Below are 20,303 nucleotides of genomic sequence, written 5' to 3'. Positions count from 1 at the left end.
TCCTACATACAGTGGGGCAAAAAAGTATTTAGTCAGCCACCGATTGTGCAAGTTCCCCCACCTAAAATGATGACAGAGGTCAGTAATTTGCACCAGAGGTACACTTCAACTGTGAGAGACAGAATGTGAAAAAAAAATCCATGAATCCACATGGTAGGATTTGTAAAGAATTTATTCGTAAATCAGGGTGGAAAATAAGTATTTGGTCAATAGCAAAAATACAACTCAATACTTTGTAACATAACCCTTGTTGGTAATAACAGAGGTCAAACGTTTACTATAGGTCTTTCCCAGGTTTGCACACACAGTAGCTGGTATTTTGGCCCATTCCTCCATGCAGATCTTCTCGAGAGCAGTGATGTTTTGGGGCTGTCGCCGAGCAACACGGACTTTCAACTCCCGCCACAGATTTTCTATGGGGTTGAGGTCTGGAGACTGGGTAGGCCACTCCAGGACTTTCAAATGCTTCTTACGGAGCCACTCCTTTGTTGCCCGGGCGGTGTGTTTTGGATCATTGTCATGTTGGAAGACCCAGCCTCGTTTCATCTTCAAAGTTCTCAGTGATGGAAGGAGGTTTTGGCTCAAAATCTCACGATACATGGCCCCATTCATTCTGTCCTTAACACGGATCAGTCGTCCTGTCCCCTTGGCAGAAAAACAGCCCCATAGCATGATGTTTCCACCCCCATGCTTCACAGTAGGTATGGTGTTCTTGGGATGCAACTCAGTATTCTTCTTCCTCCAAACACGACGAGTTGAGTTTATACCAAAAAGTTCTACTTTGGTTTCATCTGACCACATGACATTCTCCCAATCCTCTGCTGTATCATCCATGTGCTCTCTGGCAAACTTCAGACGGGCCTGGACATGCACTGGCTTCAGCAGCGGAACACGTCTGGCACTGCGGGATTTGATTCCCTGCCGTTGTAGTGTGTTACTGATGGTGACCTTTGTTACTTTGGTCCCAGCTCTCTGCAGGTCATTCACCTGGTCCCCCCGTGTGGTTCTGGGATCTTTGCTCACCGTTCTCATGATCATTTTGACCCCACGGGATGAGATCTTGCGTGGAGCCCCATATCGAGGGAGATTATCAGTGGTCTTGTATGTCTTCCATTTTCTGATGATTGCTCCCACAGTTGATTTTTTCACACCAAGCTGCTTGCCTATTGTAGATTCACTCTTCCCAGTCTGGTGCAGGTCTACAATACTTTTCCTGGTGTCCTTCGAAAGCTCTTTGGTCTTGGCCATGGCGGAGTTTGGAGTCTGACTGTTTGAGGCTGTGGACAGGTGTCTTTTATACAGATGATGAGTTCAAACAGGTGCCATTCATACAGGTAACGAGTGGGGGACAGAAAAGCTTCTTACAGAAGACGTTACAGGTCTGTGAGAGCCAGAGATTTTCCTTGTTTGAGGTGACCAAATACTTATTTTCCACCCTAATTTACGAATAAATTCTTTACAAATCCTACCATGTGAATTCATGGATTTTTTTTTCACATTCTGTCTCTCACAGTTGAAGTGTACCTCTGGTGCAAATTACTGACCTCTGTCATCATTTTAAGTGGGGGAACTTGCACAATCGGTGGCTGACTAAATACTTTTTTGCCCCACTGTATATGAGCACTGAAAAGCAAATCCTGCTAAAAAGTGACTCCAAGATTTCTTACAGTGTTACTGGAGGCCAATGTGATGCCATCCAGAGGAATTATCTCCTTAGACACCATGTTTCTAAGATTTGTGGGTCCATCATGGGTCATAAACTCATTTTCCACCCGAGAAATGGAACTCTTTTAACAGATCTCTTCTAAAAAAATACACTCATAATATGAGGTTAATTTTTGAGTGAGTGTTTACAGGCTAATAAGGATTCAGAATCCAAGGTGGCAGCAGGATGGATTTATGTTTTAAATACGGCTCGGGCAGCCTAAATTCGGCCATGAGCTTCTCTGAATATCTTACCTGGAGCTGGAGGAGCAGTCTTCCTTCGCTGTGATGGCCATTTATCAGACAGATTCTGCTCAGCGATACATGCGGGACAGCCAAAGTTGAATGCACTGCTGAAGTCATACCTAATTCATGAGCATCCCGTATCTGTCCCCCCTCCACTACCTCCTCCATCCACTGTGAAACCCCAGGGTCACAAGCAGGGGTCGCCACGCAGAGCCTTCCTATCCTCTAAAGGGGGAAATTGAAATTCGGTGGCTGACATGCCAGTGGACCGTTGAAGGATAGGGGGCGTAATCTCTGATGACACTGGCTCACAGACTGATAATAAATCTAAGAATTCTCCAGTCACTTCTCATCAGGGCAGCGATGGTAGACATTTCTCAGAGTGGCTTGGACTTGAGAAGCTGCCCTCCGATCTGCCTGTATAAAAAGGAAAAATGACAGTTGTCAAAGGAAGTAGGCTCTGTGGCTAGGGTAAACGGTCTTATATCCAGGTCGTGCCTTAATGTCTGAGAGAGTGTGTGGAGATGTGGTGGATGCATTTTTCATTTGAATTCTTTTATTCACCCACATCTTTAAAAAAAGAAAAAATAATGAAGCTGGCATTACGGTTGGAGGGTTTCACTGTAATACTGTACATGTAATATGCCTCAACAGTTAATCAAGTGAATTATATTGCACCAAGTTACAGGTTTTTATCATAGTTGCTATATTGTCATAGTTATTAATAATTTGAGAGAACACAGTGAATTAATAGTTCAGACCTTTCAAACTGAAGTAACTTGCTGATAGATTCAGATAGATGTGTGTCTTCATATCAGAGATGTTTATTTGATTGATTAATGGAGTGACCGCTCTTGTGCTGTCTGTGTAAATGCACACAATTCTCACTGTGATGAGGCTCGTGGGAGGCTCCTGCTGCTGTGTGACACTGCAGATGTAATAACAGCCAGAAGCAACAAACTGACTTCATCTGATATTTTATCAAATCACAGATTACAGTCATGTATTGTAGTCACATTGTAGACAGATGGCGTGAATTGTTAATCTGACATTGAATTCACCATTGAAAAGCCAGAGAGGGTTGTGTTTTGGGCACTGAGTGAGAAGGAGCTCAAGAACACAAAAAGGTTTCAAAGCTTTTTCAAAGCTTTTAGTGAGGTCATTTTGTGCAGCATGAGACTGAGACAGAACAATCACAACTTTAGTGAATCGAGTGACTCAAGAAGACAAATTAAGATGTTCTCTGTTAATGAGTTCAGACTTGTGTTATGTTTAAAGTCAGTTGTAAATGTTACTACTTTTGATGTGATAAGACTAAAGTCTCAACTTCTGTGGAAATGTGACCAGGCCACTTATTCAGGAATGAAGCCCACATCAGAATCTGTATGTGTTGGGCATTTTTTTGGTAATGCCCTGTTCTAGCAAGGTCTTAATGCTTACCACTGGTGTTGTCTGACCCAACTCAATACACACACATTAGTGCAGAATAGGCTCTCGGGGTATACTACAGAGAGTGCCCTAATTGGGTCAAAGCAAAGGCAGACATGCACAGGAGGGAATTTAGTAACTAAGAATAGATTAGCAACTAACATCTCTGTAGTGCAGAGAATCTGCAAGCTTTTTGTTCTTTCCTGTGGTGTGTTGTTTTTATTCAACAAAAGTTGAATAAAAAGATCAGAATTAAAAACAGAGTAGTAGCGTAGAGCAGCCACACCACAGTAAGTTTCTGTGGCACGCTCTAATTGTAATTTGTAGACTAAATAGGCTTAACTAGGCTAAATGCAAGCTTTGTAGATCAAGAGAACGTATTGTGGTTGATGTGGCAAAGGAACCATGTCATATTTGAATAACCTCAAAACATGTTTTTCCTAACCTGGATTTTGTGATGATGAATTTTACATTAAAAGAAAAGATTTGTCTATTTTTATCTATCTGAAGCATATTTAATGAAAGAGCTTCACTAAGCTAAGGTTAAAGTTCGAGTAATTATGGTTGAAGAGAGACAAAGTTATGTCCAGCTGTTAGAGTTTATCGAGCAGATAGTGGTTGCAGGGCTAATAGACGGAGATGGGTGATGAATGTGGAGTATCTGTAGTGGTGGTGGTGGTGAAGGGGGCAAATGAGTGCCTTGTCTACTGTGGCAGTGTTTGAGAGACTGCCTTCAGCAACACCACTGTCATTTCATAACTCAGAGCATTGATCGGTCGTGTTTGTCAGCACACCAAAAAACAAACAGTGCCGAGCAGATAAGAGACCAGTGAGCTGATGGGGGGGAGGACAGCTGAGTTTCTCTAAGGCTAAGTGAAGATTTTTAGTCAGAGATCAATCAAAGATGGTGATTGATAGTGTTTAATGGCACAGACATGCAGACTTGTAAGGAGACAGGAGAGTTGGCTTTAACAAACTTTTCTTGTATAATACTTGAATCTCGCTTAAAAAGTCTTAAAATACGTATTTAAATCTTCATATTAGTAATAAACCACAACAAGGATAATTTTGTTCTATGATCTGCATTTGTCTGCCTGTATATGCGACAGTGTGAAAGTCATGAACTCTCTTCTTCTGGTTATAAACATGTTTCATACAAGAACCTACCGTGATGGCTCTTACAGTCGCTGGTATATATGGTCTGTTAGAAGTGGTATGTAAAGGTCTCCTCTTTATATTAATAAATGAGGAACACATTCAAAATAGACTTTACAGTCTCTGACCGGGAGTGATTACTCGTTATGTGCAGGATACAAACAATAAGTGCATCTGCTTTCGTTAGATTGTGTTTTTCTGTGATTGAGACTTAAAAGATGACCACATTTTGGGAAATCAGTTGATTGCTATTAACTCTATTGAATAAATTCTACCAACTTTTTCCGGTCTAAACAATAATCAGGTCTGAGTCGCTGTGTGGGGGTAAAGTCAAATTAAAGGCAGTTCTTCCTCTTTAGCCTCATTATCAGTGCTGGCAGCCTCACCTGCCCAAGAAAAGGGTGGTAGTCATCAGTCATCCTGTCCTTTAGTCTGTCAGTCAGTCCCAGACACACACTTACACAAAAACGCAACAGAAACACACACAGACACTCACAGAAGGACTGAGATGCAGCAAAATTGTCACACGCACAAACAAGCAGACACACACAACAGTGTAAGTGGCACAGGTGTGTCCGCGCTCTAATGAGGATTTATTGGCCGCGCTTACTTCCACAAGACCTTCAAATACTTCAGGTGGTTTTCAGCCAGCTGTAAAAACTAAAAACTTCTGCTCCTTGTTATATAACAGGCCATTGGTGGTGTGGCATGTCCACATGCTCATAGAAGTTACTGCTTGCTGCTGCAAAAACATACCAACTAGTTTTCTTTACTGTAAATTATGTCCTCAGTAGGGTCACGATAATAGAGTTTCAAACTCGATAACAATACCTGGGAAAGTGTGTGATGCTGTTTTAAGTTGTCTGATGTAATGCAAAAACAAGATTTACAAGATTTCTAAGATTGTTTCAGATACACAAACTGGTTTTGCTTATTTGTAGTTATTCCAACCTGAAATAATCTTAGAGTAATGTTAATGTTTTTTTCATTACATCTGACATTATAGATTATATTATAGTATATTATATAATAATAACAATATATTATATTATAGAATATTATATTAAAAAATACTGCTGACTTGATAAAGATTCTCTTCTCAGCAGCTGATAGCACCTTATAAAACTGAAGTTAAAAGTCTTGTATTATACATTAAAACACTAAACTTTAAAATATTTTGCAAACTTAATAAAACAGTTCTAGTTGGTTGTGTGAAACTCTTACCACCATCTAAAAACCTAATTGATTTCAGTCTCTAATACGGCCTCTAATAACCTTGTACCTGCACTGCAAATACACTATCTTCCATCTCTATCTCTCATTTGCATGTCTTTAAATGGAAATTATACTGCATTCGCCAAGCGTTAACACCCTAAAAATCTATTACAGGGATTTGTGTGTGTGATATGTTGATGATAATTCAGTGTCATCCAATCCTGGATGGTACAGAAGAGGCTCATTGATGTAGAGGTGCTGCCTTGAGTGTTCAGTGAAGCATGGACCTATTCCCCCACACATGCATTCATTCATGCACACCATCTCCTTTATTTTGCCTTGGCCCTCCTGGGACTGGAAGCGATGATGATCTGCAGTAATTGAGGAAAACGTGTTGTGAGTGCAGAAGGAGAGAGGAGGTACTGAGGAGCGGAGGAAAGTGTAAATTGCTGATGCAGATTTTGTACCAAAATTCTTCATGCTAGCAATAACAGAAAGCAACTCAATCTCCAAAGGGTTGATAGGCACAAAATGTGTAGCTATTAGATACAAAGTTTTCAATACGTCTTCACCAAGTACATACATGAAGACACAGTAATTATAAAAGTTTTCTTTGTAGAGTTTCTAAAGAATACTTATGCTTAAGAGATAATAACCCAGTGAAATATCTAAATATCTAATCTATTCTTGACAGATGTAAAACTGAAAAAGAAAGGAAAAAAGAAATACATATTTTTTTCTTTATGTAGATCGATCTATCTATCTATCTATCTATCTATCTATCTATCTATCTATCTATCTATCTATCTATCTATCTATCTATCTATCTATCTGTGTGTGTGTGTGTGTGTGTGTGTGTGTGTGTGTGTGTGTGTGTATATATATATATGTATGTGTGTGTGTGTGTGTATATATATATGTGTGTGTGTGTGTGTATATATGTATATATGTGTGTGTGTATATATGTATATATGTATATGTGTATATATGTATATATGTATATGTATATACAACGAACATCCAAGAATACATTGGGAAGATGGCCCCAACTGACCGAGTGCTCAGTGAATACCTCAGGCAGCAGAAACCCAAGAAAGAGGAGGGAGACGAGGAACCATCATGGAAGGACAGGCCCCTGCACGGTATGTACCACCGGCAGATAGAGGAGGTGGCTGATATCCAGAAATCCTACCAGTGGCTGGACAAAGCTGGACTGAAAGACAGCACAGAGGCACTAATCATGGCAGCACAAAAACAAGCTCTGAGTACAAGATCCATAGAGGCTGGGGTCTATCACACCAGACAAGACCCCAGGTGCAGGCTGTGTAAAGATGCCCCAGAGACAATCCAGCACATAACAGCAGGGTGCAAGATGCTAGCAGGCAAGGCATACATGGAACGCCATAACCAAGTGGCCGGCATAGTGTACAGGAACATCTGTGCCGAGTATAAACTGGAAGTCCTGAGGTCAAAATGGGAGATGCCCCCAAGGGTGGTGGAGAATGACCGAGCTAAGATCCTGTGGGACTTCCAGATACAGACGGACAAAATGTTGGTGGCTAACCGACATAGTGGTGGTAGACAAACAGAAGAAGACGGCCGTAGTGATCGATGTAGCGGTTCCGAATGACAGCAATATCAGGAAGAAGGAACACGAGAAGCTGGAGAAATACCAAGGGCTCAGAGAAGAGCTTGAGAGGATGTGGAGGGTGAAGGTAACGGTGGTCCCCGTGGTAATCGGAGCACTAGGTGCGGTGACTCCCAAGCTAGGCGAGTGGCTCCAGCAGATCCCGGGAATAACATCGGAGATCTCTGTCCAGAAGAGCGCAGTCCTGGGAACAGCTAAGATACTGCGCAGGACCCTCAAGCTCCCAGGCCTCTGGTAGAGGACCCGAGCTTGAAGGATAAACCGCCCGCAGGGGCGTGCTGGGTGTTTTATATATATATATATATATACAGTGGGGCAAAAAAGTATTTAGTCAGCCACCGATTGTGCAAGTTCCCCCACCTAAAATGATGACAGGGGTCAGTAATTTGCACCAGAGGTATACTTCAACTGTGAGAGACAGAATGTGAAAAAAAAATCCATGAATCCACATGGTAGGATTTGTAAAGAATTTATTCGTAAATCAGGGTGGAAAATAAGTATTTGGTCAATAGCAAAAATACAACTCAATACTTTGTAACATAACCTTTGTTGGCAATAACAGAGGTCAAACGTTTACTATAGGTCTTTACCAGGTTTGCACACACAGTAGCTGGTATTTTGGCCCATTCCTCCATGCAGATCTTCTCGAGAGCAGTGATGTTTTGGGGCTGTCGCCGAGCAACATGGACTTTCAACTCCCGCCACAGATTTTCTATGGGGTTGAGGTCTGGAGACTGGGTAGGCCACTACAGGACTTTCAGATGCTTCTTACGGAGCCACTCCTTTGTTGCCCGGGCGGTGTGTTTTGGATCATTGTCATGTTGGAAGACCCAGCCGCGTTTCATCTTCAAAGTTCTCACTGATGGAAGGAGGTTTTGGCTCAAAATCTCACGATACATGGCCCCATTCATTCTGTCCTTAACACGGATCAGTCGTCCTGTCCCCTTGGCAGAAAAACAGCCCCATAGCATGATGTTTCCACCCCCATGCTTCACAGTAGGTATGGTGTTCTTGGGATGCAACTCAGTATTCTTCTTCCTCCAAACACGACGAGTTGAGTTTATACCAAAAAGTTCTACTTTGGTTTCATCTGACCACATGACATTCTCCCAATCCTCTGCTGTATCATCCATGTGCTCTCTGGCAAACTTCAGACGGGCCTGGACATGCACTGGCTTCAGCAGCGGAACACGTCTGGCACTGCGGGATTTGATTCCCTGCCGTTGTAGTGTGTTACTGATGGTGACCTTTGTTACTTTGGTCCCAGCTCTCTGCAGGTCATTCACCAGGTCCCCCCGTGTGGTTCTGGGATCTTTGCTCACCGTTCTCATGATCATTTTGACCCCACGGGATGAGATCTTGCGTGGAGCCCCAGATCAAGGGAGATTATCAGTGGTCTTGTATGTCTTCCATTTTCTGATGATTGCTCCCACAGTTGATTTTTTTCACACCAAGCTGCTTGCCTATTGTAGATTCACTCTTCCCAGTCTGGTGCAGGTCTACAATACTTTTCCTGGTGTCCTTCGAAAGCTCTTTGGTCTTGGCCATGGCGGAGTTTGGAGTCTGACTGTTTGAGGCTATGGACAGGTGTCTTTTATACAGATGATGAGTTCAAACAGGTGCCATTCATACAGGTAACGAGTGGGGGACAGAAAAGCTTCTTACAGAAGACGTTACAGGTCTGTGAGAGCCAGAGATTTTCCTTGTTTGAAGTGACCAAATACTTATTTTCCACCCTAATTTACGAATAAATTCTTTACAAATCCTACCATGTGAATTCATGGATTTTTTTTTCACATTCTGTCTCTCACAGTTGAAGTGTACCTCTGGTGCAAATTACTGACCTCTGTCATCATTTTAGGTGGGGGAACTTGCACAATCGGTGGCTGACTAAATACTTTTTGTCAGGTGCGCATTCGCTGTCAAAATAAAAAACGCGCACAAGGGTTAGGGTTAAATTTAAAAACTGTACTTTTGAGTTAAAATATATATTTATAATTTTAATAAATGACAAATTAAAAATGCATGAACAGTTTTTTGTATCGAAAAAATATCGAACCGTGACACAAAAGTATCGAACCGAACCGAACCGTGAATTTTGTGTATCGTTGCACCCCTAATATATATATATATATATATATATATATATATATATATATATATATATATATATATATATATATATATATATATATATATATATATATATATGTATGTGTGTGTGTGTGTGTGTGTGTATAGATGCATGTGTATTATCCCACTCAGGGCGATTGTGTTTTATATGCTAATTTGGTTAATGGGTATAAGCTGCTCCAGCCCATTCTCATTAGGTTTTCATTAGTCTCTTTTATGGAAATGCACAGTGACTATAGTGTCAAGTATCCAAACAGCCTGACTGTCTGAAAGGAAGTCAAGGGAGCTGTTTCCTCGCACTTAGCTTGCCTGTCTGTGGTACTGAGCCCTTCAGGCAGGTGGATCAATATGTGGAAATGGTATAAAAAAAGTTAGTAAGTCACTGTAGTGGTGAGATTTAATCTTGTTTTTCTTAACACAAGTCAATACATATAAAGTGCAGTTCAAAAAATGAAGAGGGGAAAAATAAACTCTTTCTTGGTTTACTTTTCATGGAACTATTAAAAAAACAAAACAACTCAGGCTCATCCCTCTATTATTATTCACTGGTATTGATTAACCAACTTGTCAGGGACAGTGTATACAGCTGGTAAAATAAGTACTGAAGTAAATATATTGCTAAAGTTGCCATTGACATGAACTTCTTACCAGATGTCGGTAACAACCCATCCAATCTGCAAATGCAATGAGATCAAAACATAGATGTCCATAAATTAGGTTATATTTAAGTTGTGTGTAATGATGAAATATGAACCAGGGAAAATGTATTGAACATATGAAGAAAGGGGGTGCAAAAAGACATGGAAAGTCATAACACCAGCATAAATCTATCAGTAATTAGAAAGCAATCCTGCCACTTATTGCAAATTAATATCAGCTGTTTCAGTCCCATCTGATGGCCTATAAAAAGGTGTCTCATTACCAAGATGTCACATAAGAAACACCTCACGAGGTCTCTCATGACCTTTACAACCTTATTGTTGCAAAACATACTAATGGCACTGGTTACAGAAGAATTTCAAAACTACTGAAGGTTCCAGTGAGCACTTTTGGCACTATCATCCGGAAGTGGAAAGAACATAATTTCACCATGAACCGTCCACGACCAGGTGCTCCCGCAAGATTTTAGACAGAGGAGTAGAAATAACAATCAGAATAGTTGTCCAAGACCCAAGGATCACTTGTGGAGAGCTACAGAAACAAGACTGAAGACTGGATTGCTAAAGAAAAAACACGTTGAAGCACATTTAAAGTTTACTGAAGAACATTTAGACAAACCTGTGAAATACTGGGAGACTATAGTCTGGTCAGATGAGACCAAAATTCGATGCTCTTTGGATGCTGTAATACACACCATGTTAGTTGGAGGTGGGAACATAATGGTGAGGAGCTCTTTTTTCCAGCATACGGCACTGGCAAGCTTCATTTAATTGAGGAAAGAATAATTGGAAAAGTGAACAGAGACATTCTTGATAAAAAAAGAAAAAAGAAATTGCTGCCATCTACCAGGATGATAAAGACGGGTGGACTTTTCAGCTAGACACTGATCCCAAACACACATTCCAGGAAACTCTCAGTTGGTTTGAAAGAAAGAAAAAGCTGCTAGAATGGCCCTACCAATCACCAGACCTGAATCCGACTGAAAATCTATGGAAATAACTAAAGTTCACAGAAGGGCCCCCATAATAATAATGATAATAATAATAATAATAATAATAATAATAATAATAATAATAACTTTATTTATAAAGCGCTTTCAAACAAAGTGCTGTACAGCTATCTGAAACTAAAAACATAAATAAATAAAAGCGATACATAGCAATACAAATAGAAAACACAATACAAGTTAAAAACAAGTCATAGAATTAAGACATGTAAGATAGGGTGAACAAATGTGTCTTCAACTTAGTTTTAAAAACCTCCACAGAGCATTCCTGCCTAATATCTTCAGGGAGGGTGTTCCACAGAAACGGGGCACGAAAAGAAAAAGCACGCTCTCCAGTTGTCTTTTTTCTGGCTCTAGGAACCTTTAGAAGGCCAGAGTCCTGAGATCATAGAGCACGGGATGAGACATAAAGGTGTAAAAGGTCGGAGAGGTATGAAGGTGCCAATCATTTAAAGCCTTATAGGTGAGCAGCAGGACCTTAAAATCTGCTGGAACCTGACAAGATAGCCAATGAAGAGATCTCATTACAGGGGTGTGGTGGGGCGTGGTCTGCGGTGCCGTGCAGAGGAGGCGGACGCACCTGCACGGCATCCGCAATCACACCCCACCGAATTAAATATTGTACTGGGTCCTGTGGTTGGCGTTGTTGTTGTGGTCGTTATGTTGAGCTGGCAGCGGGAGAGCTGAGCTCTGGGTGCGGATGTACAGCAACCCTGAAAGTGTTAATAAAGTATGCTGCAAAGCATGAACGTGCACCAGGGTCTGCCGTGGTCGTTTACAGTGGTGCCGAAACCCAGGAAGGGAGGCACGGCGGGTCCAGGGATCAGTGTTTTGAGACATTTTTTTTTACATCACCTCACACCACAACCCCCCACCAACCCCTGAGTCCCCGTGTTTTAACACGGCGGGCGTGATTGCGGATGCCGTGCAGGTGCATCTGCACGGCACCGCAGACCACGCCCCACCACAAGGGGTAATGTGCCAAATTTCCCAAGCAGCTGCATTTTGCACCATCTGTAGACCTCTAAAACTTTTCTTTAGTAGCCCAGAAAGAAGAGCATTACAATAATCAATACATGAAGACACAAATGCATGGACAAGAACCTCTGCATTGTCGCTTGACAAAACTTGTCTGATTTTGGCTATGCTCCACAAATGATAAAAGGTGGTCTTTGTTATCTCTTTTACATGAGACTCGAAGGAGAGCACCATGTCAAACCACACGCCCAAGTTTTTTTTACCTTGTCCCTGCAATTTATGACATTGTCATCAATTTTCAAGATGAAACTTTGGGACAAGTGCTGAAATTTTTGTGGTCCAATGACCATCAACTCTGTCTTATCAGTATTTAGTAGCAAGAAGTTATCCGATAACCAGCCCCTAATTGCACATAGACAAGGTTCTAGTTTAGAGACTTCAGCACAATTTCCAATGGTTAGAGGAACATAAAGCTGCAGGTCATCAGTGTAACAATGAAAGGTTACATTAAAAGAACGTAAAAGAAGACCAAGAGGCAGCAGATACATAGCAAACAGCAATAAACGGCAAAAGAGCAAAACGGGACAGGCAAAAAAAAAAAAAAAACAGCAATAGAAAACAGAACCTTCAGGATTTGAAGACTGGAAGAAATCACACCTGAGCAATGCATGCAACTACTTTCTCCAGGTGTTTTAAAGCTGTCATTACCAACAAAGGCTTTTGTAGCACTTTAAAAAATATATTTACTTAGAAAATTGGAGATGTGTTCAATACTCATTTTATGTGCTGTAAATAAAGATAATAGAACTTTGGCTGTAAAAGAAAACTTGTTTTGAGATCATGTCAATTTCATCTGTTTTTAGTACAGAGATGGTCTCCAGCCTGGTTTGTAAACCGTGAGGTAACTGAAAGAAAATGAGAAGCAGCTGAATAGGAAAGAACATGCATAGATTCCAGTCGTGATACATATTAACATGCGTGTTTAGTATAAAAGTATGAAATGCAAGTTGCCTAAATTTTTTAACCACAGTCACACAGACCTAATGCAGACTTAATGTAGCATTAATTTGTGTGTGTTTGTGTGTGTAAAATAATGGATGTAGCTTCCAGGTACAAAGAAAAACCCCAAAACTAACCAAATGTGAAGTGCCTAAAGCCTGTATTCAATCTGAAGGCCACCAGATGGCATTAGCTGTGGTTACAAAAAGAATTTGGGTACTATAGAAGTCTACGAGAAAACAGCTTTCTGACTTTACCACTGTAAACACCTTTCTGCTACGTTTATGGTCTCAGTCACTCGCTTTTGGTTATTGAATAAAAAATTAAGTCTATTTTGTAAGTCTTGGTCATCGGTCACCTCAAGACGCTTTATATTGTAAGGCAAAGACCCTACAATATTACAGAGAACCCCCCCCCCCCCCCCCCCCCCCCCCCCCCCCCCCAAACAATTAGACGGCCTCCTATGAGCAAGCACTTTGTGACAGTGGGAAGGAAAAACTCCCTTTTAATACGAAGAAACTGCCAACAGAACCAGGCTCAGGGAGCAGCAGCCACCTGCTGCAACCAGTTGGAGGTAAGGTGAGGGGAGTCATGTCATTACAAATTATACAGTTTTCAGTTTTCAGTTTTATTTGTCATATGCAAGTTAGCACAGGGTCAACATTGCAATGAAATGTGTTTGACGAGCAGCAGTCACTCAGCAGCATGGTACAGTAGGAGAAAATATAATAAAATATAATAAAATAAAATAATAAAAAAAATAGAAAAATAGTAAGGAGCAAAATATTAGAGAGACATGGTAAAAGAGAAAAGATGACTAAATATATATGTATCTATAAATATAAATATATGTACACTGGTGATTAAATAAGAAAATCTTGAAAAGAAATATGACGGGAGGGCAGATGGGATATTGCACAGGAATGAGCAGCAGAAAATTACAGTATTGCACTTTTAAATATAAATATCAATAACTTAAATATAAATATCAATAACCTACACCTAGAGTGAAGCATTTCCAGAAAGAAGTGAAATGCCATCATTTGTACTTGGTGTGGATACACTGCTCTGTCATCACAAACAGAGTGAATCGTGTTGCTCTTGGAGCTATTAAATCCTGACCAACTGTTACCACTGTAATCTAGGAAAGAGAATGTTTCAGAGTTGGTTGACTCTATACAGTGTTTGTTAGAGCTGTGAAAACAAGAGAAACAGCATTTACTGCAAGATTACTAGCTATTGCATTAGCTTTTTGAGCAAGCTGCAGCCTATTAAAAGTCACTTAACTGAGGCATTATCCTTACTTAGTGGACCAGGGACATGTAGTTACTTCTCTGGGAAGGTAAACGCTAAGTTAGTGTGCAGATTACAGTGAATAATCTTCACTGACTGGCTTTTAACTTGTTATAGGCCCATCATATGCTGCATAATACAATTTTATTGTCTTACTAATAGCCCGGGATAACTTTTAACACATGTTCACCGATGGCTTCTTGTTGCTTAAAGTTTTCTTGTCAGGCAAACCTAAATACTGAAGCCTTATTGTCCTGTGTGAACTGAAATAGACCAGTGTCTCCATGTATTTTTTATTATTTGGTCATTAACATCGCACACAGCAAAATCTCCAGTGTTAAATTAACACTGGAGAGTGTCTATATGGGTCCACACCTCTGAGTGTTAAATACAACACTGTTGACAGTGTTATATGTTTAAAAGTAACCTAGTCAGTTTTGAAGATTAACAAAGACTAACACTGAGCAGTGCTGATTTTCTAACACTGGAAAATAACTCAAAATGTTAGAAATATTCCAGTGTTAGAAAATCAGCACTGCTCAGTGTTAGCCATTGTTAATCTTCAAAACTGACTAGGTTACTTTTAAACATATAACACTGTCAAACGTGTTAATTTAACACTCAACAGTGTTGTATTTAACACTCAGAGGTGTGGACCCATATAGACACTCTCCAGTGTTAATTTAACACTGGAGATTTTGCTGTGCAGATGTATAAGTTAGGGAGGTGTGGTAGTTGATGTTGGAAGGACATGCAAAGCGGCCAGCGGTGTGGCAGTGGTGTTGGTGTGGGGGTCAGTAATTTTGGAGCATTGTTGATGATAAAAACAAGGTGTGACTGCTTTCAGGCATCTCTCTCTTATGTCCTCCTTCCTTCAAGTGAACCAGTGTCCCGTGAAATTGGGCTCTAAATTACAAGACTAGTGTGCTCTGTGCAAGGGGTTTAAAAACGACTCGCTCTGCAGCTAAGGACATTGACTGGACCACAACAGTCAGCAAACAGGCGATCCGCAGGCCTGACTTTGGTTTGAGACTGGTGTAGTGTTGATAAAGGGAAACAATCTCTCTGTTTATCTCCTTGTGGAGGATGTGACGGTTATATCTGTTTCATCACTGTCATCATTATCAGCGTCAGCCCATGACAGAGATGGTGACGATTTTGGAGTTCCAGTTATAAATCAGAGCTGTTTCCCTGTTTGTCGTCCCCCCCCCCCCCCCCCCCCCCCTCTCTTCTACCTCCAGCGAGAGATTGTCTTTATTTGAATAATAAGGCTCTTATCTCAGTGAGTTGCTAATGTGCCGGCCACTGCATTTCCTCAGTATCACTCTGTCTTCTTCCCCTCTGTTTTGTCCTTAATCATACATGCCTACTAACCCACACACCGCTCATTCACTTTTTATCTTCTGTCCTGGACCTCACCTCTCCTTGTCCCTCTTTCCCTCCACTGAAGGTAATATAGAGATACTGGATTCTTAAACATAAATCAGTCTGTTTTTTCCAGAAGTTTTTCCATCATATTGAGTTCACACTACAGATTTAATCAGCTGTCTCACTTGTAGAGGACTCTTCACTATAGTGCTAGCAAGCCATTTCTGAAATATTAAACTGCCCATCAGTTAAATCACAGCACAATTGAACTTGGTAAAAGACAAACTCAGGCATGTAAGCCTTAAAATGTTGAGCTTAAAATACAGATCTGAAAGCAGTCATGGGCGTCTTCATTCCTGAGAAAGTCAGTCAATGCTTTGACAGCTTTGAAAAGACTGTCGTGGATCATCAGTTACAGGATGTGCATGTACTGATTTGTCTCTGCCTCAACATCCCAGATGGAGATGTAACCTCCCCATATGTTTGAACCCGCCCAAATCATATGCTGAAAAATAACATACCGAAGTGGCCAGGCTTTTCTGATTGGTTGATCCTTTGGTTGGACTGGCAGTAGGTGGAAAAGGCCATTTGTCAGCAGTATCTGCCACTCAGGTCGAAGCCAATAAGATGTGGACAAAAATCTATTTCAGCATTAATGGAATAATACCACGGTTAATGTGCCACCTACTGGAGCAGAACACAAGGTCAACCCGAGGTCAGATCCATGGATGCTGGGTTGCAGATATCCCTTGATTCACAGTCATGGCCATGTCAGATTAAAAAAAATAACCCTGCCATGAACTCCTTGAGAAACATGTTCTAACCTCTTTTTTTGTTCATTAACCCCTAACTCTAACTTTAAGATGTTGGGATAGTGATGTGTATTTCCTCTCCTCCTAGGGTTACTTCTTGCTGTTTGAATCCATGTTGGACTCTGTCCTGTATGCCAGAGACCTCTACTTGGCTGACGGGGGCTCGGGTACGTCACATCTTCTGTTGCGTTAAGTCATCATTACAAGATCAAGACAGCAGAAAGGATGGTTACATCACAGCCAGTTGTTAGGCTAATGATAGGATTACATTGAGAAATGTTCTTCAGAGAAATGGGAGTGCATGCGAATGTGTTAATCACTCAAAACTGAGTGTGTGTGTGTGTGTGTGTGTGTGTGTGTGTGTGTGTGTGTGTGTGTGTGTGTGTGTAACTTTGTAATTCCTGTTTCAGACTGAGACCAAAGGGATGCAATTGAATTCACAGGCCAGTTTAATTTTACTGTGGACGTATCAGTGTCAGCCAGTTAATGGAAGTCATCAGTGGCTATTATATTAACAGGGATTGTTTGGATTGGTTTCCTTCTATTTTTTACTTATGTCAGATGGTACACATTGATGCAGAGTTTGGCCTCCAAACTTTCGATTTTTGCCTCAGTAGCAACTTGGTTAGGTGTTTTTAGGATATTTGGGTCAAAATGATTGGACCTTATAATGGAAACTACAGCCTGACACACATGGAAAGACCTCTCTCTCAGGTCACCCCACCCCTGCCAAAGTCCCAATTTAATGACATGTGCCAAATGTGAGGGAGCTAAAGAACGGTTCCACCACAGTGCCTTTAGTGGCTCTTGGGGAAATGAGAGCGAGGTCTCACATGCACACACATGTACACACATGTACACACACAGAGGGACAGCCAGAATGCGTATAGAGACAGATCTGTTAGTGAGAGAAATCAGACAAGTGAACGTTTGAAGTACGTGAAGCAAAGCTTAAAGGTCAAGATAACGTATGGTTCATCATGAGCCTTATGGTCATAGCACAAGCTGCTCTCATTGCCTCTACTGAACCGTCGCTCCACCAGAACTGCAGAATGTCAAATGAAAACACTCAAAAACAAGAAAAACATCTGACAGCAACATGGACTTAAAGCAGTGGAGCATTTGAGTGTCTGTCTGTAATGTCATCAACAGGATATAAAATCCAAAGTTAACCCGAGGTACCCTCATTTAGATTACTTGCATGTAACAGCAGCGTGATTAAGTGACTTTTGTTTTCCCATAAATGCACTTCTCATAGTTCATTATCTTCTACACTTACCTACAGACAGCTCAATCAAGTTATTGCATGTTACTTTTGACAAAGTAATTCCAGCAGCATGTTCCTCCCTGCTCCCATTGTGGCTTCACTATTCCCAAAGGAGTTTTTAGGAGTTCATTGCTTAGATATAATAATAATGAATAATAAAACACGCTAGGAGGGACAAATGATGGTAATTATTTTTGTGTTATAAAAGTATTTCATGCTTTTTCATTTTTGGCTCTCTCAGATATGTTTGATTTGATAAACTACAGTCTGATCAGCCTGGACAAGATTGTGAGCTAATGATTTACTCGGCTTTCTGCCTTTATGAAGCCCGGTTAACGGTTCTTTCCCCGAAAACTGTAAATGAAGTCAGCAGAAGATTGCTAATAAATGGCTAATTTGGTATGCAGGGTGCCAGACACTAAAAAGAAGTTAGTTACCTGTGACAGTAATATGAGTGGAGGCTTCCCTCTGTGGTAAACATCCCCAAGGCAGTATTTGTGCAAATAAACACTGCAAATATTCTGTATAAGTACAGCTAGACAGCACCTTAAGCTGTTCAAATTTACCAGTATTTGGCAATAGTAAAGTTGTTGTGTCACCTTAAATTGATCAACTTCTGTTCTCGAGTTTGTTTTAAGATTTTCAGTGTGTGTGCACGTCTTAGCTGAGTTATTAGTCCAGCCCTGCAGCACTGCTGCTGTATGTGTGTTTAAGCTACATTAGAAGAGAGTTACAGCAGCTCTCTCATTCTCCCCACTACATTAACCTCCCCTTCATCCTTAAATGTGTCCCTGCTTGCCTGGCGCAGCACAGCGTCCAGGGAAAAGGGATCTGTTTTGTCCCATGCTCCCTCCCACACCGTCTTTCCCTCATTCACAGCCGACCAATGGGGGAGATGGTGAGAGAAGGAGAGAGAGGTGGGGGGGTAGGCATGGAGGGGGCATGAGAAATGGGCTGCGAGCAGTGAGTCGAGAAGGACGCAGATGTCAAAGCCATGAATCTGGGGACGCCCCCCCCCCCCGGCACGTTTCTTTCTCAGCTATTCCACAATACCCCCTCCTTTGCCCATTCATCTCTCAGTCTTCATTTCTTTTTCAGTCTTTCTCTCAGACCATCAGTCCAGATTCTGCCCAATCAGCACCTCTCCCCTCACCTGGCCCTAACTCGGTTCAGTAATCAGAGTAAAATGAAGTGACAAGTCCAATGTTTACGTGCCTATGTGTTGGTGAAAATGTGTGTGCACAGTCATTAGGTATAGTGACACTCACAGGGTCACAGGCAGGCTTCAGCTAATAATGAGAAGCCATGAGATACCCATCACTGAGCTGTCACTATCCATTCACGCATTTTATAGCCTGGTGGGTCGAAGGTCATGTGAGACTGAACACAAACACGTATGCCAGCAACAATGATTCAAATGTGATAATTTTAAATCTATAAATATCTTCTGTGCAAAAGTTTATGATATGCTTCACAGGAAAAACAAGGCCAGGTTTGTCACATTACACGTATATTACAATTAAACAATCCATTGCTTATAATATTTTATTCTTTACCCTTTTCTTTATTACATAAAGTACTTGATAAATTGATTTTGTTTCATGTTGTTTTTATGTTAAAAAAAAATCTCAAAATATTGTCCTTTTTCCATCATTTCCAAGTGTTGCTTCATTCTAGGGTTTTGCATATTGGGACATAATAACAAAAATATTGTCATTACTAGGGATGGGTACCGGTGTCCGGTGCCATGATGGCACCGGTTCTGACATAAACGGTAGTAACCAGACCGAAAAGCAGCGCACATTTCGGTGCTTTATTTCGGTGCTTTTTTTTCCTGAGCTGTGATACACTTCTAGCCAATCATTTTACGTTTCCGAGGATAGTAGGCGGGGCCAGGTACGTACGTTCTTTTAGAGCAGAGCTAGAGATTAAAAATGCCCAAGGAGGACCAGTCAAAGTCTGGCTGTACTTCACAGCAAAAGATGCAAACTCAGCAGCAACAAGTGCTTTAAGCTGATACTGTGATACTGTCAAAGGAGGTAACACCTCAAATCCGATGAAACACCTGGAGACGCATAGCGTGTTTTTTTTAAAAGCCCAGAAATGCGCCGTATTTTATAGCTTGCTGCGAGACCTCACACCGTGCACATCTACTGCGGGTGGGTTGCCTGTTAGCAACATCCCCCAAAAACACGAAGAGGAGAGTCCTGGCCCCTAGCCCTGCCAGTGTAGCAGAAATGATGACGGATGATGATGCAGCAGCAGCCGTTCTTCTCTGGGCGAGTAGCTTAATGTTGTTCGTGTGTAATTTACGTTGAGTAGGCTAACCACGTTATTACATTAATGCATGTAAGGTGAACTAGCAAACATCATCATAGCTACATGCGGCTG

The 20,303-nt window shown here is 41.2% G+C and overlaps 1 protein-coding gene across 1 annotated transcript in view; it reads left to right on the top strand.

Moving 5' to 3' along the window:
• prmt3 (protein arginine methyltransferase 3) overlaps positions 1 to 20,303 on the top strand; it is a 62,837-nt gene that overhangs the window by 11,883 nt on the left and 30,651 nt on the right. The window contains exon 11 of the mRNA XM_085276014.1: positions 16,734 to 16,812. Coding sequence (XP_085132140.1) covers positions 16,734 to 16,812 — 79 coding nt within the window. The remainder of the gene's footprint in view (positions 1 to 16,733; positions 16,813 to 20,303) is intronic.

This window comes from Mchenga conophoros, linkage group LG1 (genome assembly GCF_057382185.1).
Source record: "Mchenga conophoros isolate Kocher_MC1m ecotype Shallow Benthic linkage group LG1, M_conophoros_male_GT1.1, whole genome shotgun sequence".
Lineage (NCBI taxonomy): Eukaryota > Metazoa > Chordata > Actinopteri > Cichliformes > Cichlidae > Mchenga > Mchenga conophoros.
This window is presented reverse-complemented; position numbering and strand designations above follow the sequence as displayed.